General features: G+C 30.5%; 2 protein-coding genes across 4 annotated transcripts; both read left to right on the top strand.

The window, feature by feature from the left end:
* The first annotated feature begins 6636 nt into the window (after nt 1-6636).
* On the top strand, nt 6637-10430 carry LOC124825094 (Protein kinase superfamily protein). 3 transcript variants are annotated; one of them, XM_047297635.2, is made up of 7 exons: nt 6637-6851; nt 7686-7816; nt 8052-8158; nt 8277-8487; nt 9063-9300; nt 9590-9740; nt 9847-10430. In XM_047297635.2, the coding sequence occupies exons 2-7, from the start codon at nt 7747-7749 to the stop codon at nt 10228-10230; spliced, it is 1161 nt and encodes a 386-aa protein (XP_047153591.1). In that variant the 5' UTR covers nt 6637-6851; nt 7686-7746; the 3' UTR covers nt 10231-10430. The 3 variants fall into 3 exon arrangements, with proteins under 3 accessions (XP_047153591.1, XP_087965956.1, XP_087965957.1); XM_088109831.1 differs by lacking the exon at nt 6637-6851 and adding an exon at nt 6875-6985; XM_088109830.1 differs by lacking the exon at nt 6637-6851 and having other exon boundaries at nt 6873-7816.
* A 9197-nt stretch (nt 10431-19627) lies between these two features.
* On the top strand, nt 19628-25507 carry LOC124825093 (uncharacterized). Its single transcript, XM_047297631.2, has 9 exons — nt 19628-20936; nt 22038-22167; nt 22536-23032; nt 23410-23490; nt 23619-23723; nt 24440-24553; nt 24639-24722; nt 24793-24864; nt 24966-25507. Exons 1-9 carry the CDS (start codon nt 20616-20618, stop codon nt 25233-25235), a joined length of 1674 nt encoding a protein of 557 aa, XP_047153587.1. The 5' UTR covers nt 19628-20615; the 3' UTR covers nt 25236-25507.
* The last annotated feature ends 1011 nt before the right edge of the window (nt 25508-26518 follow it).

Below are 26518 nucleotides of genomic sequence, written 5' to 3'. Positions count from 1 at the left end.
TTCTTCTTTTTTTCATCATAAAGTGTTTCTGTAAGATATAGATTCTTATATATGGAAACAATTTCTTGCACATAAAAATAATCATGTTATTTCCAAAGTTAGCACATCTCCAATCATAATTAGGTAATAAGTTCAAGATTGTTTGGATTTAAGATAACTTCATTAAAATATTTTGATATGATATTAAATTTGAGAAGTTAAATATTTAATATAAAAATTCTGGATTATAAAAATGAAAACTGTCTTTTCAAGTTTAGAAAGTCAAAACATAAAAAAAATGTATTAAAATGTGTACATAAAATTTTTCGTATTGGGTCAAAATTGTAAAACATGCTGCTTCTACGTTTCTTTGTTTTTCCACTTGAAAGGTTTAGTACCAAAGCTATTTTCAAACCTACGGGATACCTACGAAGAATTTTGTTGTCGTACGAAAGTGAAATAAAACCATATGCTTTTATAATTAAAAAAGAGAGTAATGGTTGATCAACCACCATATTATATTTTGAAAGTGAGTGAATGTAACGTGGATTTTGAAGTTGAATTCAACAATGTAACAATACCAACAATGATTTGTTTATCAAGAGTAAAATATACTTTTAGAATTTAGACATGAACCTAGTTTTAGGGGGAAAAAAACATGCAGTTTATTTTGATCTTTTAGAACTTTTTTTTATTAATTTAGATTTTATAAATTTTAGTTTAGAAGCATTCTTTTTTATCATATTTAAATAGAACAGTTCAATAATTATGCTCAACCAAGCAGTTCAACAAGGTTTATTTAATTTTATTAGTCTAAAATAATTTGAAAAACACTAAATATTAATATATTAACACTATATGGCCAAACCTCGATTTGATTACATAATTATATTTCGTAATAATATATATTTACAAAATATTTAGTACATGAAGTATTACGTCATTATTATTATTTTTAATTATTATATACAATAAATTATTATATTAGATAATATTATTTTATATTTTCTTAATATTATCAATTTTTTAGAAGGTATTTGACTGACTTGAATGTCGAAACATTTTCTAGAGACACAACTCTCTACTTAGTTACTGAGATGAGTATTACAAATATCTCTAAATTTGAAGACTTAGAGTGTTTGTGAATGTATTCGTAAGATATATATTTGGCTATCTATAAACATTGAGTTTATATAAAAAGTAATAATGTCATTTTCAATTTAAAAATATTAAAATAATAAATTTATTAATTTTGTTCTTTATATATTAACATTTTTATTTATTTATAATTCACATAAAATTCTAACTTACACTTTTATCTTTAGATAAAGAGACACTACAAAAGTATTTTTTTTTCAGAATTATTTTTAACATTATCAACGGTTTTAACTGATAAAATAGCAGAGTATGAAATTGACCTAAACATGTTATATTAACATCACAGTAACACATTTAGATCAAAAACAGCGGAAGCAAAAATGAAAAAATAATGTGCGTACCTCTTGCCATTGCAATTTTGTAAATCTAAACACAGACAACTTTGTTTTCTAAACCTTGACTCACTCAAACTCGATGGTGTGTTTTTTCTGAATAGAGGAGTAGGCTTAGTGATCAAAACTGAGAGTAACTCATTCCCTTATATAAAGTCTGGCCATCACAGGTTTCAAAATAAATGGGCTTTACGTTTAAAAATTAATAACTGCTACATAACCTATATGCAGTTAAAAGGATAAAAATAATGGCTTAATGGACCACTTTATGTTCCTTAAAAATAGAAACTGAAAATGCTATAATATTTATTTAATATTTAAAAAATAATGCTAACATTCTCCCACTTGGTCCATTTATCCAATTATTAACCACAACAAGTGACAGAATATATACGAGTCATGGCGATAGGTCCTCTGATAGTGAGTGTTATCTTCCATGTACCACAATATATATTTCTCTCAACATTAGCTCTCAACTTAATGCATAAACCATATGTTTATACTAGATCAAAACTAAATGATATCTTCTCAAAATAAATGTGCACAAAAAACATATGAGAAAAACATCAAACTGAATAAGAGTTTCATTGAAAATAATAAATGTACTGATAACGAAATTACATCGTGGAACCAAGTCCCATTTGCACTACATGATCCTTAAAATTCTTTGGTGGCATGCCTTTAGTTAAAGGATCAGCAATCATGAACTCAGTGCTTATGTGTTCAATGACCACTTTCTTTTCCTTAACACGTTCTTTGATGGCTAAGTATTTGATGTCAATGTGCTTACTTCGACATCCAGTTTTATTGTTCTTAGCCATAAACACTGCAACAGAGTTGTCACAGTACAACTTTAATGGCCTAGAAATAGAGTCCACAACTCTAAGCCCAGAAATGAAACTCTTTAACCATACACCATGCGAGGTAGCCTCAAAACAAGAAACGAACTCAGCTTCCATAGTAGAAGTGGCAGTCAAGGTCTGCTTTTTGCTACTCCAGGATACAGCTCCACAAGCTAGCATGAAAACATAGCCAGATGTAGATTTTCTAGTATCAACACAACTAGCAAAGTCTGAATCAGAGTAGCCTACCACTTCCAAATTATCAGTTCGTCTATACATGAGCATGAAATCTTTTGTTCCTTGAAGATATCTCATTATTTTCTTTGCAGCTTTCCAGTGGTCAACACCTGGATTACTCTGATATCTTCCTAAAACTCCAACTGCAAATGCAATGTCAGGTCTAGTACAAACTTGAGCATACATAAGACTTCCGACAACTGAAGCATATGGAATATTTTTCATCTGTTCCCGCTCAAGATCATTTTCCGGGCATTGACTTAATTCAAGTTTGTCACCCTTTACAATGGGAGCTACACTTGGTGAACAATTCTTCATGTTAAACCTCTCTAAAACTTTGTTGATATAGGTCTCTTGAGACAAACCCAAAATGCCTCGAGATCTTTCTCTATGGATCTTAATGCCAATGACATAAGATGCCTCTCCCATATCCTTCATGTCGAAGTTCTTTGAGAGTATATAATATATATAATATATATAGCACTGGTATACAGGCACTGGTATGCGTGAATATTATACTAACATTAGATATTAGTATAATAATTTTTAATATTATATATTTATAATATGACTCTTATATTTTATTTAGATTAAATATAAGAGAGAATTTAATGTTTAGTGATAAATATAATTTTTAATAATTAGAGAATAGCCACAGCATCTTTAATTAATTAAATTATATTATAAAGATCACTTTATTGAAACATTAATTGTAATTAATTATATATAATGTGATGAAATATACCCACAGGATTTTCCTTACATTTGTATGATTAATTATAATAAATATTTTATCCTAATTAATCATACAAACGTAAGGAAAATCCTGGGTATATTTCATCACATTATATATAATTAATTACAATTAATGTTTCAATAAAGTGATCTTTATAATATAATTTAATTAATTAAAGATGTTGTGGCTATTCTCTAATTATTAAAAATTATATTTATCACTAAACATTAAATTTCTCTCTTATATTTAATCTAAATAAAATATAAGAGTCATATTATAAATATATAATATTAAAAACTATTATACTAATATCTAATGTTAGTATAATATTCACGCATATCAGTGCCTGTATACCAGTGCTATATATATTATATATATTATATATATTATAACAGCAATAAGAAAAGGAAGCAACGTGCATGTATAAAAACTCTGGATATTAAAACTAAGAAGCGTGCAATATTAATTAAAAACAGAAGGAGCGTACCTTCTTTCAATCTCCAGTGCGCCTATGTATACAGCAAATAAAGAAGAAAAATAAAAACTGAATATAGTTTTCTGAAAGATGCCCAAATTGAAACGCAAAAACAAATGTCGTTTCGATCATCTTCAACACAGAAAATTTTCTTCTTTCGATTTAGTTTAAAAAAAAATAAAATTGATAAAACTAAAAACACAATACGCAGAGGAGTGAACCAGACAAGGCAGAGGAAAAACTGCTCTGATACCAAATGATAAAATAGCAGAGTATGAAATTGACCTAAACATGTTATATTAACATCACAGTAACACATTTAGATCAAAAACAGCGGAAGCAAAAATGAAAGAATAATGTGCGTACCTCCTGCCATTGCAATTTTGTAAATCTAAACACAGACAACTTTGTTTTCTAAACCTTGACTCACTCAAACTCGATGGTGTGTTTTTTCTAAATAGAGGAGTAGGCTTAGTGATCAAAACTGAGAGTAACCCATTCCCTTATATAAAGTCTGACCATCACAGGTTTCAAAATAAATGGGCTTTACGTTTAAAAATTAATAACTGCTACATAACCTATATGCAGTTAAAAGGATAAAAATAATGGCTTAATGGACCACTTTATGTTCCTTAAAAATAGAAACTGAAAATGCTATAATATTTATTTAATATTTAAAAAATAATGCTAACATTAACTCCTAAAAAATATGTTTTCCTTGCAAAAACCTTTATAAAAAATAGCATCAAATAATCACCAACAGGTTTATACTACTAAACTGTTCTACTTTTAAGGAGTTTCTTAAAAACTGCGGGAACTAACCAAGTTGGAGAAAAAGTGAGAGTGTATTCATATGTTTTATTATATTCAAAATTCAAGAAAAATTGAATTAAAAGAAAATTATTTATACGGTATAAATAGAAACAAATATTTTATACGTATTTTTGTTATTTTCTTTTCTACTAAACTGTTGATAAAATCACATTGCTTTTTTTTATTTTCTTAAAAAAATAATCAGTAATACTTCATAGATAGATGAGAATCCATTGCAGCCATATGTTGCCACAGGTCAAAATGCTCGTGTATCTTCTCATTTGTGTTAACTGTTGTCATTTTAAAACTAAAATGTACTCATAACTATTAAAAGTGCAAAACAGGTCAACACTTAACTCTCTCAAGTCAAAGACATCCTATATTTTGGTGCATGGATCAAAAGAAGATGGAGAGAGAAAAAAATATGATATATATACGTGCAAATCATACATTTTTTATTAGTGAATATTTCATATATGAATATAAGAAAATATTATCAATTGGGTTGTCGTTTGATTGTGTACTGTATGACCGTTCGATTAATCTTAGATCAGATGATCTATACAATCATAAATATCAAGACGATCATCTGAGAGGTCAAGTCGCTATATCTTTCAAACTAAACGGGTCATCCTTAAATAATGATTAGGTTTTATATAAATTAACTTATGATAAAACATGGTTAGCACAAACTTATAATTATCCTATAAATAATATCTATCAAAGTAAATAAAATAAAAAGACGTTCATACACTTTACTAACTTGGACGTTAGGGTATATTTTACAAATACACCACCATCCGTCTATAAATCACGAGCATCGAAGAGAGACAAAAGAAAATTTCACCCTTAAATAATAATTAGGTTTGATGGAAATTAACTTATGATAAAACATTATTAATTAGCACAAACTTATAATTCCTATAAATAATATCTATCGAAGTAAATAAAATAAAAAACAGTTCATACACTTTACTAACTTGGACGTGAAAATATCTTTTTTACAAATATACGTCTATAAATGACGAGCATCGAAGAAAGGACAAAATAAAATTCACTTAAACACATAAAAAATTTAAAAAATCCGTAAAAATCATCTTCATGATACATTGGGTTGAATATATATATATATATATATACACGTAAAAAAACAAAAATGTTCTTGTTTGTCTATCAATATTATAAAAATGCATTATAATGTTTTATTTTTCTACGCAAGACATACTTGAAAATGACATGAATGCCTTTCTTTAATTAAGGATGATACGTGAATATTATTTTTTATAAATTCCAAAAAACAAAATTCAGAAAAAAAAATCAGAAATTATCACAAGCAGGTTACAACAGAAAAACTAAAATAAAATTTGAAGGAATTCTGAATACACATGGGAAAGTAAACTTTGGTCCCCCTTTGGGTTCTTTTTTTTTTCATTCTTTTTTGTCCATATTAGATGGAACACAACTTGATGCAGTTGTTACTAAAACATTGGATAAATGAGCCATTTCGTAATTAAATATATGAGACAATGCTAAATTAGTTATTGAAACAACCTAATGTATATGTTAGCTTTTTATTACAAAAAGTCTTGCGATTAAATAATAAGCTTTGTAATATCATTTTATTATTAAAACATAAGTTCAAAGATCAATATAACTGAAAATTAAGGATTAAAATATAGCATTAGATGTTTTTTTTATCTTTTTCATTCGTTGTCTCCAACAACTGCCATACCCTAAATTATGTAAACCTTCGCATAAGTTATTTTATATAATATCCATCTAATCACATGTTTTTCATCTATGTTTGAACTTTCTGAAGAATTAAAAAAAGGGTGCAAGTAACATAAAACATAGAACCCACAAAGTACGAACTTTCGTACAGGTGAAACATAAAGATACTAAATTTATTTCCAGAAAGAAAGAAAAATTATTCACAGCTTCTGCGTAATAGATAGTGTGAAAAGGAGCAATTTGAGAATGTGAAAGGAGAATGAACATATGTGTTGGTTGGTGTACTATAAAACACCGTTTGGTTGAAGCAGCCTCGGTCTTGGTCTTGACTCTTGTCCGAAAAGGAAAGAGAGAAGATTCAAACCGAGTACGCGTTGGTTTATGGTTGCATCATGATCATGCTCATGACGTGGACATTCCTCTGATAAAACCAACACAACCACACAACACAACCCCATCTTCACGCTTTCTCAACGGAGTATTCAGCACAACTTTTTTAGACTCATCTTTGTTTTTTTCTTCTTTACTCGTTTCACCCACCTTCTGAGGTTTGTTCCATTCATTTTTTTTCTGGCTTGTTTTTGAGTACCCTTTTATCATGGATTTGTAGTATTTTCTTTTTTCTCCTTTGTCTCTGGGAAAGTTCAAGCTTTTTATCCTTTTGGTTTGTGGGAGTGGGATGGTAGTTATGAACAATTTCTTTTTCTTTTGGAAAGTTCTTGTTTTTTTTTTGGTTGAGTTTGGTTTCTTCATACTGTCTCTGTGACTATTGAACTTAGCTCAGTTTTTCATTAGTGATTTCTTTGATCTAAGCAGAAACTGAATTAGTGTGAAGATCATTAAAATTTGATTCCTAAGTAATGTAGCTTGGGATGCAATGCATAGTAATTGGAGGTTAGATCAGAGAAGTTGGGAAATCTTGTGAAAAGCTTGGTTTTCGGTTGAAGTATTGCATTGTCAAGTGTTAAGCAACAATATTTGTAAAACTTATGAATTCATCAGGGATTGAGATGCATATAAATTGATATGGATAAAAATGGGAAATTTGTCAAAGGATTGAGAAGAAAGGGCATGATTTCAGCACTGATAAAGAGAATTTGTGCTTTTGATCAATTCTGTCAGTTGTTTTATTTTTGTGCATTTGTTCAATTCTGTCAGTTGTTTATTTTTGTGCATTTGTTTAAGTCTTATGGTGTGGCTTTGAGAACATTTGTGGCAAAACTTGAGTTTTGGTATCAGTGATTAGTTTTCTTATCTCAGACATCTTATGGAAATAATGAAATTGCTTTGGATTATCTTTCATCATGTTCAATTAATTGTACGTACTTTCTTCCCACTTTATTACTCTTCAAAACATTAACACATTTTGATGGTTCAACCAGGTGACCATTGGAAGCAAGTGATACTATTTGACTTTTGAAGCTCCTTATACTTCATTTAGCTATGACTTGTTTTCCTTTATTTTCCAGTAAGTCATCATCTTCAGCAAGAAAAGACCCAGAAATTGGTGAAGGTAACTTGATTACATGTTATACCAATTAAAGTAGGATATACAAAGAAGGCATCGTATTGTTTTTTAAATTTTTTTTTTCCAGTGATATGATTGTGTTCTTGAATTGGGATATATGTTATCTGTTATCTGTTATATAATAGTTTCATAAAAGTCTACTTACAATATTAGGTTTTAATTCAATATCAGGTTCTGAATTGAATCTTAGATATTAACTGATTTGTTATAAATATTTCAGGCATTCATAATGTTAAACTCTACTCCTACAAACAATTAAGAAATGCCACTGATGACTTCAGTCAAGCCAATAAAATTGGAGAGGGTGGTTTTGGTTCTGTCTACAAGGTAAACTAGACCATGCTGCATGTGTCATCTCAGCTATTTTTCTCATCATTGTCTTTTCCTTCTTCTTGTGGAGGACAACATTGATAATGAAACTTAACTTATTGTGGTGGATGATCAGGGACGACTTAAAGATGGAAAAGTTGCTGCAATAAAAGTTCTTGCAGCAGAATCAAGACAAGGAGTGAAGGAGTTCTTGACAGAGATTAATGTAATCTCAGAGATAGAGCATGAAAATTTGGTCAAGTTATATGGTTGCAGTGTTGACAAAAATAGCAGAATATTAGTCTACAATTACCTTGAGAATAATAGCCTGTCACAAACTCTTCTAGGTAAATTATTTTCTTTTCTATTTTTGCTTTTTGCTTGGGTAACTTTCTCTTTTTCACTTATGGTTAAATATGTTTTTAGTATCCAAATTTTGACAAAAATTGGAATTCGTCTCTGTCTGAAACTTTGATACGATTTGGTTTCCAAACTTTGAAAATGAATGGATATAGTCCTTTTACTCCAATTACGTCAAATGTGTTTCCAAGTTAACACTGAAGCGGGAACGTGTCAAACAATATAGATAATTCAAATACTAGCATGAAACGTGTTTGATTAGAAAGATTTGAACATGGATTTGTTTTTGTCACTAACCAACTATCCCTTATAACCTTAAGATATTAGGTGAAGACATAAATTTGGGTATTATATCTCTAACATGCCCATCCTCACACAAGTGCTTTTTGGGTTGGAAATGTGCATAATGCATAGACTATATTAAAAGCTTAAATTGTTAAGTGAAAACACATGAATGTTTCATATTATACATCTATGAAAGTTTTATTAAAACTAGCCTTAGACTCTCTCAACCTTGCTCTAAATCTTTTTTAATCAATTTTTTCTATCTCTTTATTTATAGGTGGAAATCACAATAAAATGTACTTTGATTGGCGAACAAGATGTAAAATAAGTATTGGTATTGCTCGTGGACTGGCCTATCTTCATGAAGAAGTAAGGCCTCATATTGTTCACAGGGATATAAAAGCAAGCAACATCCTCCTTGATAAAGATCTTACACCCAAAATTTCAGATTTTGGTCTTGCAAAGCTTATTCCAGCAAACATGACTCATGTTAGCACCCGAGTAGCAGGAACAATGTAAGTATTATAAATTACAATCACTGAAAAAGTTGGAAGATCTTTATGCTGTTGTGTTTCCCCTTGAAACTGCAAATCAGCCTTCCCAATTCCAAATTTGGATACTTGTTAATCCCTCTCCCTCAATTTAAAATTCAAGAACTTTGATTTATACAGGGAAGTTAACAATTCTTGGGGTATGTTTATTAAGATAGAAGAGTGCTTCTCTTTGACTGTTTACATATAATCATGTAAAATTTGTGAACAATTATTTTATGTGAGAAATTTGCTGATGAATGATTCATTTCAGAGGTTATTTGGCACCCGAGTATGCAATAGGGGGGAAGCTAACAAGGAAAGCAGATGTTTACAGCTTTGGTGTCCTCCTTGTGGAGATAGTCAGTGGAAGATGTAACACGAACACACGATTACCAATAGAAGAACAATTTCTTCTAGAGAGGGTATGCATGTTTCATTCTTCCAATGTCACATGGGCATTGGCATTTCATTGCATAAGTGTGATCATAGTTTCTGGATTTTCTCTTATTTTAGCTTCTGATCTTACAGACTTGGGAACTTTATGAGAGAAAGGAATTGGTGGGACTGGTAGATACATCACTTGACGGGGAATTCGATGCCGAGCAGGCTTGTAAGTTTATGAAGATTGGTCTTCTTTGCACTCAGGAATCGCCAAAGCTTCGGCCATCAATGTCTTCTGTGGTGAAGATGCTCACTGGAAAAATAGATGTTGATGACAGTAAGATAACAAAACCTGCCTTAATTTCTGATTTCATGGACCTCAAAGTAAGAAGGAACGAAGAAAGTAGTAGTTATGTGAAGAATTCATCTACCTACGATACATACTCTTCTTCAGACAACCATGACACTACCATGTCTTCTGTCACAACTACAACTTTTGCTGCAGTATATGATGAAAGCATGAGCATGTGAACATCAACACATGTTGATTTCTCCTTTAGTAATTTCCTTAGACTTGTATCTGATGTAAATTTTGCAAGTTTTTTCATACTTTTTTGAGTGATTTTTTGTCTTGGATGTAATCCTACATGACTAGGGAGTTGCTATGTGCTGTTCTGTAAATATGATGAGAGCTTGTGTTCAATGATAAATTTGAAGATTTTTTGGTTTTATATGTATCCTGTTTCTTGTCTCATTATGTCTTTCTTAAAGCTACCCTTGTAAACCATCACATATCATAGGCACAGTTTTTTTAGTTTGTCTTGAAGATGGAGTTGAGATTTAGGGTTTGTTTGGAAAGTAAGAATGGTGAAAAGAAGAAAAAACCACTCACTCACTAGCAAGAAATTGCTAGTACATTTCCTATGGCTGTCATTTGTACTATATGGTTGGAGCAATAATGTCTCATGTTCTTGTAATTACAGCTGGAGAAGTCCCTATCTTGAGTGTGGTAAACTTCCAATGTTCTGGAGTAGTTAATGAAATTCAAAAATAGAATTATGCTGTGTAAAATATGTAGAACTCTTGTCTGCAATTCAGAATGTTGAATGGATAATTCCTATCAACTAGCTTGTAAGGTTAGAATAGTTGGTGATCAGACATAATACCCCATTTGTGAACACTTTTTTGAAATGTGTCATTTTTTTTCTGACAAGGGTGACACACTCCCTCTATTATAAGGTTAACCCTGTGTTCGCTTATGGAGAAATTATTATTCACGAAAATCTTATCGCAGACAGATTTACGGGTAAATTTGTGTTCGTTTTGAATTATTTAAAAGCAAGTGAAAGGAATGATTTGCACGAATGAGTAATTTTCGCATCTTGCATTTTTAACTTGAGCTTTTGGTTGATGTGCATGCATACTAGGAGAGAATTTGAAAAGAAGGAACCGATTTCATACCGGTGTAATTGATTCCAGACATTGCAAAGAAATACCTTTCCAGTTATTAATCAAGCTTAGGAGCTGTTGAGCGTTTTCTGGAACTCCCTAAAAATGATACCAAAATGTTAATATAGCTTCCATGACAGTAAAGAAAAACAATGAGGTTGAAGACGAAAGATGTGTAACTGATTTTACCAAAACTGTAATCGATTTCAAAAGTTTGAAATCGGTTCTATCAAGCTTTCTACCCTATGTCGTAACCGATTCCACTAAATTAATGATAGATGAAGTTATTCTTTTTTTCAATATTTGATTTTTTATATTGCAACAGTTACAACATTATAATATCATCTTTTTTTCAATTTTGTATTTCTTTAACTAAACAATCTTTATTTTGATTTTATTTTTCACATTTTTCTTCTTTCCTTTTTCTATTTCTTTTCCCTTTGTTGGATAGAGACTTAGCAAATATAACTTTTATTTATTTTAAATTTGTTAAAAGATATTTTAAGATGTATTTTTTAATTTGAAAAAAAATATAACAATTGGAATTAAAAACATAGTTAAAATCAATATTTTATTATAGATTATAATAACTAAGTACTAGAAATTAAATACTTTAACATATATTTTTTTCATGTAAACTTTGAAATGAATAAAAAGTATTATGTGAGGATAAGTATTTTTTTTTCCTTTATTACAATTCAGTAAGTTAAATCAACATACTTTAGTCATCAATTATTTTTTAATAATTGAGTTTTAATCTAAAACATTTTAAACATATTTTGAAAAAACATAAAGCATTTAATTGGTAAAACACCCTTTTGTTTTTCATTTGAAATTAAATACTCTTTAAATTTCATCATTGAATAACATTGGTAAAAGTTTAAAGTGATAATAACGATAGGAAATAAATAACCTAACCAGCATGGTAAGAATGTTAAGTTTGAAGTTGAGGATACTGACAGAGACTGGGAGAATAAATTCCTTCACCTATTTCTGGGATGAAGTGGTTACAGTCAGTGTCTTTAATGTTGATGGTGTGTCGTGTCAGCACTTCAAAAGTAAGATCCATTCAACTTTAGACATTATGCATTAAAAAAAAACTTAACAGGCTTTCGATGCGGTTAATTAAATTTTTTAATCTACGTTTAAAAGTCGATAATTATGAATTAAAAAGTATAAACAATGAATATTTCACCTACTTAAACTTATTATATTCGTTATTTTTTTAAAATATAAAATTTTACATTTTTATAATCATTTTATTTTTATATTTTGTTAAATGAATGTAAAAATTATTATAGTATCATTATCTAAAAAAGTATTATTAAAATTTGGGTATTGTTAAAATTTTGGAGGTGTAAGATGAAAATTTAGAAATAAAAAAATTAAAGTTTTTTTAAGGAGAAGATACTTTAATTCGCTTAATAGTTTAGAGATTTAAAACATATTTAACCCTTATATTTAATTATATAAATATATTTTAATTTTTTAATTGATTAGCTAATAACTCTAATAAAATAAACTAAGATATGATAAATTATTGGCTTAAATACTACATTAGTTTTTTTTCAATGTAATTACTTTTTTTATTCAATAAAATCTTAATTTTTAATAATTATGTTTTTCTAAAGATATTTAAATAATTAATGAAAGGAGAATAATATGTTTAACTTGTATCTGTTAGTGGTATTTTTATTTTTTATTTTAAAATGAATTGTTCACATGTTAAGTCTATATTATGTCATATGATATGACATTATTAGAATTAATGTTAGTATTACGTGTTAAGTCAATGTTAGTCACATGTGTCAAGTCAGTACTAGTATCATATGTTAATGTTTTATATTTAATTAAGTCCTAAATTTTTGATAAATTTCTTCAATTTATTCCCAATTTTGTGTTAAATTTATTCAATTTAGTCTTATTTTTTTTATTCCTCTTTAACACTAAATTAGTTTTTTGTTCTATGTGATTATTATTTTTATTAAAAAAGTCTTAATTTTCGTCAATTATGTTTTTTTAAAAGGCATTTAAATAACTAACGAAAGGTGAATTGTGTGTTTCATGTGTCTTCGTTAGTGGTTTTTTAATTTTAAAAAATATTATCTACATGTCAAGTCAACATTATGTTCCATGACACTGTCAGTGTCAATGTCATTATCACATGTTAAGTTAATGTTAGTCACAAGTATCAAGTTAGTATTAATATCAATTTAATCCCAATTTTTTGTTAAGTTTATTCAATTCAGTCCCAATTTTTTCCTCTTTAAGACATGATGGAATATTGTTCGATGAACCTTCCTCAATGTCTTCTATTTGTATTTTTCTAGGTTTTTGTATGTCATTTTAGCTTGCATGAAGCATGAATTACTATAATTACCCAGCCTTACCATTGTATTAGACACTTTTGAGATTAATGAGAATTAATTTTTTGAAACCTAGAATAAATTCCTCCTTGAAAGTCGAGGCTAAAGAATCATAGAGATTCTCCTCTAGCCACCTTCAAAGCACACTTCCTCACTGTTATTTTTCCATTCTCCATTGTGCTTCCATAGAATTTCTCTCTCCTTCACGACGTTGTGCTCCAACAAATCCACTTCATCTTCTGTGGCATACTTCATCAACCACTCATACTTCCTCAACCATGTCTTCAATCATATTTCGCTCTCGAGCCTTCATACGAGAAACACATCTCCGCGTTCTCTCTCACATCAACCACAACTACATTTCACTCTCTCTCGAGAGTTCTTCGTTCACAATTTTACTTTTCAGGTTTAGCTATCACAACTAAGATCCACATCTTCCATTTTTATCAACGTTCAATCATCTTCTTCATCATTTCCTACCTTACCGAACCATACAACCTATTCCATTATGTTTTCCTCCTTTCTCACCGATTGATCACAATTTTCTACCGATTAAACCTTTTTCCATTGATTAAATAGCCTTTCCACCGATCAATCTCACTTTTCAACCATTTAATCGATTCATCTAGGTTGTTATTCATCTTCTAGGGTTTAATAACCGTTTAAATCCTCTTCCACCTCCAAACATTCAACATCCACCAAACAAAACCTATATCCTAGGGTTTTCGTGAGTCCGTTCTCAGTTTTGGAGTGTTCGCTTTCGGATTCGTATTCTCCCTTCACGCCTAGGGTTTTCTTCCAATCTCCTTTGAGCTTTTGTTCATTCCGGCGCGTTCTTTGTTGAGGAAGCTTCGATGAAACTCAATCTAGCTCGTGTTGTGCCAATCGGTCTTCTCCTCGAGGCAATCTTCCATCAAGACCAAATTTACTTTTACATAAATGTTGTACTGAAATTTTTATTAAAATTCACATTTTTAATAAACATTTTAGTATAATATTGTGTGATGTTTTTAGAGATGACAATGGCCATTGCATTTTGAACTACGTTGGTTCATGTGAGATTACATACATAATTGTCAAACTCAAATTTTAATTAATCTTTTATGTGAATGAGTTAGATCATTTGGTTCATATTCATCATGTTAAATATGTTATTTTATCTTATCTTTATTTGTTATGTTTAGTTACTTTGTTATTATATTTATTTGTATTTTAGGTTTAGTCCATATTTTTTCTATTATTAATAAAGCATCATATGTATATATCAACACAAGAGAGATTAATCCTATATATAATTTTACTATATTAAACATTGTATCTAGAGCCTAGTTTGTAAAAGATTTTGTCGCCTTTATCACTGCATTCGTCGTTCTTGCCCCCAACAACATTGTCTATTATCGTTGTCGCTGAAGTTCCAGTTTTGATCGACAACCACACAATTTTTTATCGTCTTAGCTACGCAATTACTATGCCTTCAACCATGCCTTCATCGGAGCTCCTACATGCTTTCAATGCCTTTCAAAGTGGTTGATCTTCTCCCTTTTCTATTGTGCGTGGTGGCACCTCTCATCTTCTTTCAAGCAGCAATTCAGAGCGTCATTGTTACTCTTTCTCCTCTTTTAGGTCTATTGTTCATTGTCACACATTTTGTCTCCTCTTAGGCATATATTCAAAGGGTCGATGTCACTCTTTTTTTCTTTTTCAGGAGCCTTGATTGGAGAATCTTGGATTTTTAGGGTTTCTTTCTCGTGTTCATCCATCGCTTCTTTCACTGCTATCTTTGGCCTCCCTTCTGTCACCATTATGTTTGACGTGTTCATATATATTTTTTCTCTAGTGACAAAGATGACTTTTGTTAGTTTATTTATTGCCATAGTGGTTTTTCAACAATGGTCTATTTATTAACTGAATGTCAAGAATGCATTCCTTGACACTGATTTGCAAGAAAAGATTTATATAGAGTAACATCCTAGATTAGTTGCTTACTGGGAGTCTTTAAGGTTGATATTTTGACTTCTATGTCATATTTGCAAATCATTAACAATTTGGTGTCATTTGAATACAAAAGTAGATATTTTTATTAAGTCTTTATTGGATATATTAGTAACAAGTTTTGTACATGTGATTTCTATACACCAATTTTAAGAGTATTAGATATATCATCTTTATATTTTATATTATAAATATAATACATTATGCATATATTTAACACACAAAAAATTAATTTATATATAATTTTTACTGTATTCAATACATCACATCACCCTCAAAAGTCAATACATTATTTAATAAATTATAATTAAAATAATTATTTTCTAATAAAAGTAATGACGATATTAGATATCTAACAAGATTTTGTGCACACAAAAATTTATTAAGTAATATAATTTAAATATGTGAAAATTTTAAGATATACACCATTTATTTATTATTTATTACTTCTTCTAATTTAATATTATACAAAAAAATATAACTTGATTATCAAAGGATAACATCTTTAGAAAAAAGGACATTAATATTAAAGAGATTTAATTTTATAAAATAACTTACTCAATTCACTCCCAATTAAATTTATTTAATTCAGTTTTAATTATTTTATTTATTACAAAAATATCTAATTTTACTATAGGTTAATTTCTAACCGTTTAGAAAACTTCCATAAATTGATTATACACCCAACTATAGTTAATATTTAAAAAAAAAAATAAACGGTTTCTAAAATAAACTCCCGGTAAGGGTTGAAGTTAGTATTATTGAAATCCCTAATTTCTTCACAGTATCTGTTTTCGTGACTTCTTTTTCTTCGTTTGCTTCTCTTTGTTGTCGCATGTGCTTTTTCACATCTTCTTCCCAAATTCAAGAATCAGATTTGCCCTTGTCCTCTTGCCGCCGTTTTCGTCTAAACGTCTCTTTTATTATTCTTCGTTATGTTTGCCGTTGTTTAGAACATTTAACATTTAGTATAATGTCAAGTTAAATTCTCCCATAAGAAACATGTGATAACAGTCATCTGAGGTGCAAGAAATGTATTAGGTTTGAAAGTATGTCTATCAAGTGATATTCAGAGCTCAGGTTGAGCACCAACTGCTTGAGATAAGTCATTCTATTCGTGCTTCCGTGTTGTTCATTGTATTCTGTCTTGTCTTGCTGTTATGAGTTTGATGTTACTGTTTCATTGCTTCTAATCTATCAAATATAGGATTTCTAGTGTTTGATCGAGTGTCTATTGTGTTTGTGCAAGTTTTTTTATCATTTTAATCGCTGATTTCCTTTTGTTTGAGTTATTTTTGGTCATGTCATAATCATGTGCACGTGTTAATCTGGTGCATTGCTCATTTGTTTTAAACTATTATATATATTGTCAATTTGTGGCTTAATGTTGATGTGTGATGTGGTGTAAGGTCTGTCCATCAGAAAGAGGCTATGAAAATGTGAAAGAGCTTCGATGACAGATTGCCACCAGCACTAGCATTCTGTTTAAGTTTCTGCTAGCTTCATAGCACCAAATTATGTTGTTTTTGATCTGTCAAAAATAGTGTCAACTTCTTTGTTTTTGCTTGCGTATAGTCTAATAGCAGTCTAAGCATAGTAGATATTGGTTTGATTCTAATCATCACATTATTTTATGATTCATTATTTTTTCTTTCACCAATTCTCGTAAATAAATTGAAAAATCAGTAAGCTTAAATTGGTAAGCAAAAAAGAAGGGAAAGTGAATTTATGATCTTATCCTATTTGATTATTTGTTACTTTATTTTTCAATCACTTATTCAACAAATGTACTCTCTCAATATTATTGTTTCAGTTCCTTTATGCTAAGATAGATAGTTCTCATACTCAGATAAAACTATTCATGTTATTTTATGAGGGACGTGATTAAATTGTTTTGTCTGTGTACTTTATAATTCTCAGATGAATATTATATATATATATATATATATATATATATATATATATATATATATATATATATATATATATATATATATATCATAATATTTGAAGTTATTTTATATTGTCTGCATCTACTTTTGGATACAGATTAGGACTCACAATAACGAAGTTAACATAGTGAATTACAATTTGAATTTCAGTTTTACACTTTCATATTATTACCTAGTAAGTTAACTTTAATTTATATTCCACCACATAATTTATTTCTCTAGTAACATATTTTCTGTTGGTGTTTTTCGGGTACACAGTTTTTTTTTTATCAATATACAATGATTTTTTTAATGTTTATTATTAAATAATATTATTATTTTATGATGAACAATTTATTGTATTAAATCATATTTATTGTTTATGTTATAATATTCAATTTTAGTTTCAAATATATTTTATATATTAAATATTTTTATCATAATCAAATAAATTACAAATAATATATAAAAAAATTTACTTGTGTTTTTAGAATTATCCCCACACTTTTCTTTCATTTCCAAATAGAAATTAGATCAATTTTTTGAAATGAAAGAAAGAGACCCAGTATACTGAAATAGAAAAAAATAAGTGTTCCGAAGGAACCTGCTCTTCTACTGAAAATTTGCCGTTGATAAAAAAAAGATCGGGCCATTTTTTCTATTTCATTTAATATGATTCTTTTATTTATTATGTTTCTTTTATTATACAAAATATATACAAAATAAAGTGACCGGAAATGAATACGACCTTAAGAATCATTATTTTAGTAATTCTTAAATCCTAGATTATTTTTATGTATCACATAAATACTTGTTTCTGATTAGTATATGTAGTTTCTGTGAAGGATAGTGATACTTTGACAATATTTCTTTACAATATTTTAATACCATCTATATATCATGTGATTGGTTCATCTTGATGTTTGTGATTATTAGTATTGATTCTGAAGTAATTTTGAATCAATCACAAAATGACCCGTGAATGATGTTAAAATATTGTCAAAGTATCATTATCCTTTTGCAAAACCCTTGTAAGATGTGGGTTTCGGTAGATTTTACGAAATCCTTGCGGATACTAGCAGTTTTATCAAAACGTTAGAAAATAACAGCGACTTTATTAAAAACCTTTAGAAATCGTGCGATTAGAGAAAAACTATAACGACCTTAAACTGTGGAGCTGTATTTTTTAGGAATTAAAATCGTCAAAAATGTAAAGAAAAAAACCTGATAAAATTCAATATTTTTTATATTAAAAAAAATTAAAATGATCATATCAACTAAATTTTACAAATGAAAAAAGAATCCCATCCAAACTTTGGAAAATAATTGATATATATTAAACCTTTTTTTTAAATCACGGCTTTAGGAATGGAATTATTCTTTGCGGCTTTGAGGTTTGACCAGCATTAAACCAATCTCAAAGTAAAGTTATTTACAAAATAATTAAGTTAGGGTAATGCTTTTTTAAAGGGGAAATTACATTGACAAAATAATTATACTTCATACACCTTTTCCTTTTCACCTTAATTCCTTTTTAATTCATACATGTTTACATTCACTGCGATGTACTTCTTATGTAGAGGGTAGACAAATTATTTTTTCATAGAAAAAGTTCATTATTTCATTCAAACAAAATAATTTTTGAAAAATGAAATATTTTTTCGCATAGCCAAATTGGTTGAAAATGTAAGAAGCAGTGAACCCCAGAGGAGGGACAACATGGAGTAGCAGCGATTGTTAGAATGCTAACACTATCTGCAACTGCTGTTATAAAAGAACACTTTTAATTAGAAATATATTAACTAATTAAATAAAAATCAAGAGAAATAAGTTTCAATATAAAAACTTGTATACAAATGATTGAGAAGTTTAATGTTCCTTTAACTAAATCAGTTAATGTTCTGTAGCAAAAAACTAATGAATGGTACAAAAAGAATAAATTATTTTTCTGAATGGATTAAGAGAATCTTGTCCTGTATTAGTTGAATGGAAAAGGTTTTAAGAATGAAATAAATATACTTAATAAGAAGCAACATTAGGAATTACAACATTCAATGCAGAGTGGACCCCACTCCACCATTATTACACACCTCTCAAACCCTAATCCACAAAGCAAACCCAATTAATATTTCTGAACAAAAATAAAAGTAAATAATATTAATAATTTAAAAAAATGTCAAATTCTCTCTCCCTCTCTCCTCTTCTGCAACAAAAAAACTCTCTCTCTCACTCGTCTCTTCACCCTTTACAAGACTTTTTGAAACTTTTAAACTTACTCTCTCTTTTTCACAAGCAATCCCTGAGAGGAATAAAAATTAAAACAAAATCGAAAAGAGAAAGAACGGCCAAGTTTATCTTCTCCTTCTGCAAAAAATCCAATAACCCTTTCTTTCTTCACCTTTTCCTCATTCTCTGTCGGTCTTCCAGAGTCTCAACTTCGATCTTCTCCTTCAGTGGCTCATACCCTTTTCTCTTAGGGCTCCCACGGCTTCTGGGTCACTTTCAAGTTCTTTCCTTTCAGCGGTTTTCGCCCCATTCTGCAGTGCTAGGTCTCGAACCCGGAAAAGGGTCGAGGTTGATAGCGCTGGAGTTCAAGTAGGGCGTGGAAAAGGGAAAGGGAAAGGGGTCGCATTGTGTTTGTGAAAAAAGAGAGAGTTTATATCTTCTTATTCGACTGTATTACTTTGTGTGTTTTTATGTTTGTGTGGGGCTTCCGTGAACAGTGCTTGCTTTTGGGAAGCTTATTTCGGAAGCAATTTACCCCCTTTTGAACGCGATTGTATTTAGTGCCCTCATGGACTCACACAATGTTCTCTTTTGATCTTATCGATAGGGGGGTGGGGGGGTTTGTGTTTGTTCTTCTTTACCTTTTTGGACGAGGAGCCATTGATCTTGTGAAACCCGTGAATTTGGTGGATTTATGTAGGGAGTTGGAGTAGCAGGCCTTATTTAATTAATTTATTTGAATTTTGTAGATCAAGGTGGTTGTTTGTTTATGGATGGCATTGATGATCTAGGTTAAAAAGGGTTTGGATATATGAGGCATTGGATCGATGGTGACGGGAATCAATAGTATCAGCAATTTGCTATTCTGTTTGAAATGATGAGATGAGGTGCCTGTTGTAGTCGTAGGAGTAAGGTTTCACCAAGATTCTGGGGAATTTGAGAGGCCTTGGTGATGGAGGATATAGGGTTGTTCAAGCAGTGTTGGCAATGGTTTCGGTCGCACAAGGTCGCCGGCTGGCGTGCTCGAACCGTGGTGAGTTGTTGCCGGGACAGGATTGCTATGTTCTTTGAACGGCATTGGCCTATGGTGTGCCGGGGTTGCTCCCGATTTGGGAGCTTACTTAGGTGGTCATTGATTTTCTGGAAGGACTCTGCTCTGAGGGGCTTTCAGTCGTTCATTAAGTTTGGTCCAGTTATGCTTCTGCTTATAATGTGGAGCTGCTTTCTTAGTCTGACTTCGATGTATTGCTTGGTATACGTGCTTGTTAGTATGGTATGTCTTTGTTTCAACTCGTCTAAATCTTCATTCTTTTGGTTATGGGTTTCTGATCTGCGTGTCAAAGTCTGTTGTCTAGGTATATATTCTTGGGGACAAATTACACTAGCATCTCTTGAGGTTTAACGAAATTACACTGGATACCCCTTTCATTTTTAGCAGAACTTTGATCTTCCTTCATTTGTCTAACCGCAAGTTAAGGGAGATTCTGTAATAGCAGGAAGCATATATGGAGTTGCATTGTTTTATAAACTTAGGGGGCTTGTGTAGGGTAAAACGAGGCTAGAATATGAAGCGAATGTTGCTAAACCTTAGGGGGTGTAAATGTAATTTGTCCTTATTTCTCCTTTAGCTGTTTTTTTGTGTAATTGTTATACCCACTTTTGTTCGATAGCAGTTTTAAGTTAACTTATCCTTTAGTGGTATGATTCGCTATTTACAATTGCCTTATTGGTCATATTCTATAATGTAGCATGGTACAAGGAACTCGCTATTGTATTTTAACAATCATTCTTAAAATTTTGCAATGCTCTATAAGAATTTTATGATAGAATTAGGTTTCAAGCTTCAGGGAACGGTGTTATTTTTATTAAAACAATATCCAAAAGTGAACTACAGGTGGTTGTCTAGATGTTAGTGTCAACTAATACAGATTATTCGGTTGTATTGATTTTAATTTTTTCTGTAGGGAAATGCATTGATGGCATTGGTTTTTTCTAATATTGAGTCTTTTGTAGGACCTGCATATAATGACAGAAATAGAAACAGTATTATGGCTGAACGGGGGTTAAACATTTTCCTGGCACTAGGAGCTAAGCATGACAATCAATCATTGTGTCCATCTAACATCCTATTTCAAAATTACTATCTCTGTTTACCTTTATTTGAATTCAGTTAGACACATTTATTTATACAAAAAGGTGCCTTTTAATAGCAAGTATGTAAATTGCATTGTTCAGTCTCTTGCTTCTGTTAGCATTTTGACATTGGTTTGCCACCTTAAATTTGGAGTTATAGTTGTTCTGTATTGGTTGCTCATTTCAATTTAGTAGCAAATAATTTATACATTGCTTCTCAAAGTTCAATTTGATGCTTCAGGGTGTTGCTGGAGTTGCTATCCAATACTTAGGGTATACTCCTGGACTTTTTATTGTCGGCCTTTTTGCCATCCTTATTTTGTGGATGTATGCTAACTTCTGGATAACTGGAACGTTACTCATAGTAGGAGGTACGGTATTCTTCTTGCTTTTTGCATTACACTTTATATTCTACTAAGGACCATAATTAGACTAAAACACCTCTTTTGTAATGTATACATTGTTATTAATCTCTTCATAGTTAAGGAAATATCTTTTAGTTGTGTTTATGATCCCTATCAATTGTCCCATTTTCTTTGGTCATATGACTAATTTCCCGCTATTAAAAAGGTGTGGCCTTATTTTTACCATCTGCTTGAGTCTGTACTGTGTCGTTGGCTATTATTGACATGAAACTCACTTCTGTTGGCAATCTTTTAAGGGAAATGCTGGACTTCTATTAATGTTGAATATTTTACCTTTGTAATCCTCAAATTTTGTTTCAATTATCCACTTGCAGGTTATTTATTCTCCCTAAATCATGCACGTTTGGTGGTATTAGTTGGAACTATATATGCTATATACTGTGTTCAAGTACGAGTTGGATGGCTGGGTGTTTTTCTTGCTCTAAACCTTGCATTCCTCTCCAATGACATTTTGAATTTTCTGCTCCAATGGTTTGATAATGTGAGTGAAAGCTCACATTCTGAAGAGCATAAGCAATCAGAAACAGTTGTGGAAGATGACTTCTCTAAAGAGTTTGAATATCCTATTCCTACCGAAGAATCTGAGAATTTGCATTCATGTAAATCATCCAGTAAACCTGCTGTTTCCACAGCAGTTGTTGATAACAAGAAAGAACTTTCTGTTAACAAAATTGTGAGAGAACAAGAAACAACAAGCTCAACTGATGAAATGAAAAGGATATTGAAGAGTCTGAATCATTATGATGCCCTTGGATTTAGCCGCCACAAGAAAATTGATGCAGCAGTTTTGAAAAAGGAATACAGGAAAAAGGTATTTTTAGTTTAATTTTGCTTTGCCTATCTTCTTTTTTCTTAATTGTTATCAAAATATTTATTTAGGCCACTGTGTTCAAGCAATATTACAATGTATGAGGAATCACCTTGGGAATTAAATTATATTGTGTTTACTAGCATACTTAAAAAGTGTTTGGTTTGTTTTCTGTTTTCATTTATTAATTACAAAAGATGTCACCATGTCTTCATTTTGTTCTGTTTTCAGCATTTACTTCTCAAAATCTTGAAATCAGAAACAAAATTTGTAACTATTAGTTAAAATGTCACTAGTAAATGAAACGTTAGAAAGACTCTCTTATTTGCTGATCTGATGTTTTATATTGTATATTCCCATTTTTTATTAATTATGTGCAGGCTATGCTTGTGCATCCTGATAAAAATATGGGCAGTTCTTTGGCAAGCGAGTCATTTAAGAAGCTTCAATGTGCATATGAGGTAAAGTTTGAAGTATAAGCTGCAGGGCTTTCTTATAGTTTATAGATAAACATTTAATGTTTATTTGATACACAATGCGTATACCACCTGCTTTGTTTCCTCCATTAACTAGTTATATGAAACTTCAGGTTCTCTCTGACTCCGTGAAGAAGCGAGATTATGATGAGAAATTAAGAAAAGAAGAAACCATGGCTAAGAGTGTCTGCCAGAGATCTCATAGTAGTTCACATCAGGTAAATACGATGATATGATATTCTTGTAAGTGAATTACATATCTTCTCAGGTTGTGTGTGTATATATATGTACACTACCTACATTTTATAAAAGCATTTTTTAACTCAAGAGTTTGTGTTGAACAAGAGTATCCACCTTCTCACATTTACTACCTAATAGAGTGAAATTAATGGTTTGCGTTGTTTTGATAACGGGACTGGTTGTTTTGACCAGAGAACTGATGATATGGTCTATTCTCTGGTTTAAATAAACCCCAGAATCGGCCTTAAAAACTTGTTCACAGTGGGTCAGTGAAAATACTTAATATGATTTTTAACGTTTGAATTTCAAATCAGTTTCTTCACCAGCTCAATAACTGACCTGATTTTGAAAACATTTGGTTTTTCATATCTCTTACAGTTCAAATTTTGACCCTACCATAATGACAGTGGCTTCTGTTAATCACTATTCTTTTTAAAGTTGAAAATTTTGCTGTCATTTTTTCAAATGTTAGAGTTCACTAAGGACTGTAACGAATTTTGTGATAAAAAATAGTAAAGATGGAGACATTAAATACGATAAATGATAATGCAGTAAGAGGATTTATCTGACAACATAACATGATTTCCAAAGGACATCAGAATATTGTTACGTGTGGACCAGTTTGCTCAACTATTTGGATGATTGATGATCTTTATTATAAAAATATTGATGATACATGTGATGTGCTCCTTAGGATAACGCTGATTATCGTTCTGAAGAGTCCAGACGAATACAGTGCACCAAGTGTGGGAATTCACATATTTGGGTATGTACCAACAGGAGTAAGGCCAAAGCAAGATGGTGTCAGGTCTGATTTTTTCCCTTATTTATAATTATAATTACATGTTTTTCTATTTCTCTCTATTGAATTCTTACTATGTCTGTGGAAACAGGACTGCTGCCAGTTTCATCAAGCAAAGGATGGAGATGGATGGGTTGAATATAAAGGGTCTTTGGTTTTTGACAGGCCTCAAAAGGTAGATTAGTCATGGCAAATAATTATGTTAAAATTAATGTTACATTGTTAAATTAATATTGTCTTGATAGGTGGAGATTCCACGTGCTTTTGTTTGTGCTGAAAGCAAAATTTTTGATGTGTCAGAATGGGCTATATGCCAGGTGAGTACGTAATATAACATTAAAGACAGCATTATTTTTTATAATTTACTTGATTAAAAGGTTATTGGTGATGATGTTTGGTCCATTTGTGTGTGTTGCAGGGAATGGCTTGCAGGCCAAATACCCATAGACCCAGTTTTCATGTAAACATGGTTGGTTTGGAGAAGAACCAGCGATGCAACTCAAGTAGGTTCCCTTGGGATTTAGACGCTGAAATGATGGATGAAGATGAAGAGGCCTTTGACATGTGGCTTGAGCAGGCCCTGGCATCCGGTCTCTTTTGTGAGACTTCCAAACGCAGGAAGAGTTGGAGTCCATTCAAACTTCATCAAAAGAAAGGGAAGAAGCAATGGCGAAGAACGTCGTGCTGAAGGGATTCTAGAAAAGGGATGATGCATTTCTGAGATGAAAGCAACACTGCAAAAAGGAGGTACCTTGTGAATGAGAGAGAAAGAGGGTGTGGTTGAATTATTATAACCAAGTACGGTATTACAAGTGCAAAAGTTCCTTGGTTTCTATACCCTTCATCTTGTTTTACATCTGAAGGTGCTCTCTTTCAGGGTTACCTTACCTTACCAAGGACTACTACACTCACTTTTGCTCCTTTGTACATACACCTAATAAAAATTTCTCATTTCCTAAATGCCTTTATCATCACCATCCATAACTTCATTTTTAACATTTTCACCCTCCTTTCTGCAATTTGATGTTACACAAGTTAATGTTGTTTTTCTTTTTCGTTTTTTCATTATATTACACATTCATAGCATATGGATCATATAAGATTTAGTATGACACTTTTATTCAAATTTCCAGTTCATTTCTATTTAGAATGGTTGGAATTCTCACATCATTTAGAAACAACATCAATTTAAAATATATAAGTGGTTGAAAATCTTATTTTATAAATTAGTTTTGTGAGATTGAGTTAAATTTAAAGTTTATTTTTTAACAAAAACACATTAAATTACCTGTTATTTTAAATGGTTCTGTAAATTAAAACAGCAAATTATTATTTATATTCAATTAAAATAGCTGCTAATAAAAGTGTAATTATTATTTTTTTTCCTTCCAGAGATCTACTTAAAATGTTTTAAATAATTGGAGACTAATTTATCTAACTAAATTTTATCCGTATCAGTTGACTGAATAATAGAACTCACATGGCGTGGGACCCTCGCATTCTTTATACACTCCAACTTCAATTGTTTTCTAATTCACAAAATAAAAATTCAAATTTACAAGTTTCAGTGCTATTTTTTCAAGAAAGAGGGTGTGATTAATGTGATATTATACATCAGTGCTATATTTTCAACAATGCTTATTTGCTCATTTTTTCTTATGAAGAAATTGAAGCTGTGAAATACACTGATTTGACTTTATTTACAAGTTGTGTCTATAATAATGATAAAAAACCTTCTATTCTGAAATATAAAATTTATTTTAAGGATTTCTACTATTCTAGGAGATTGGTTGAGTTAAATTAATCGGTCTTAAACTTTAAAGTAATTTAATTTATATGATCAAGTTGATTAGGTTAATCCAAATTGATGAAGGTGAGTTAAAAATATAATAGAAATGGTTAAAGTGATTGAATGAGAACTAGAATCCTCCTTGAGTCGGTTTGAAGATGCATTGGATCTGTTTGGGGGTA

This window comes from Vigna umbellata, chromosome 3 (genome assembly GCF_029865625.1).
Source record: "Vigna umbellata cultivar VRB3 chromosome 3, Vumbellata_1.0, whole genome shotgun sequence".
NCBI classification, from domain to species: Eukaryota; Viridiplantae; Streptophyta; class Magnoliopsida; order Fabales; family Fabaceae; genus Vigna; species Vigna umbellata.
Note: the sequence above shows the minus strand (reverse complement) of the source record. Positions and strands in the feature narration are given on the sequence as shown.

Bases quoted from the DNA above. Each gene is read 5' to 3' on its own strand.
- LOC124825094 (XM_047297635.2), top strand. From the start codon at position 7,747: ATGACTTGTTTTCCTTTATTTTCCAGTAAGTCATCATCTTCAGCAAGA. The intron at 8,488-9,062 runs GTAAATTATTTT...CTTTATTTATAG, and splicing joins CCTGTCACAAACTCTTCTAG to GTGGAAATCACAATAAAATG. The intron at 9,301-9,589 runs GTAAGTATTATA...GATTCATTTCAG, and splicing joins ACCCGAGTAGCAGGAACAAT to AGGTTATTTGGCACCCGAGT.
- LOC124825093 (XM_047297631.2), top strand. From the start codon at position 20,616: ATGGAGGATATAGGGTTGTTCAAGCAGTGTTGGCAATGGTTTCGGTCG. The intron at 23,033-23,409 runs GTATTTTTAGTT...AATTATGTGCAG, and splicing joins AAAAGGAATACAGGAAAAAG to GCTATGCTTGTGCATCCTGA. The intron at 24,865-24,965 runs GTGAGTACGTAA...TGTGTGTTGCAG, and splicing joins CAGAATGGGCTATATGCCAG to GGAATGGCTTGCAGGCCAAA.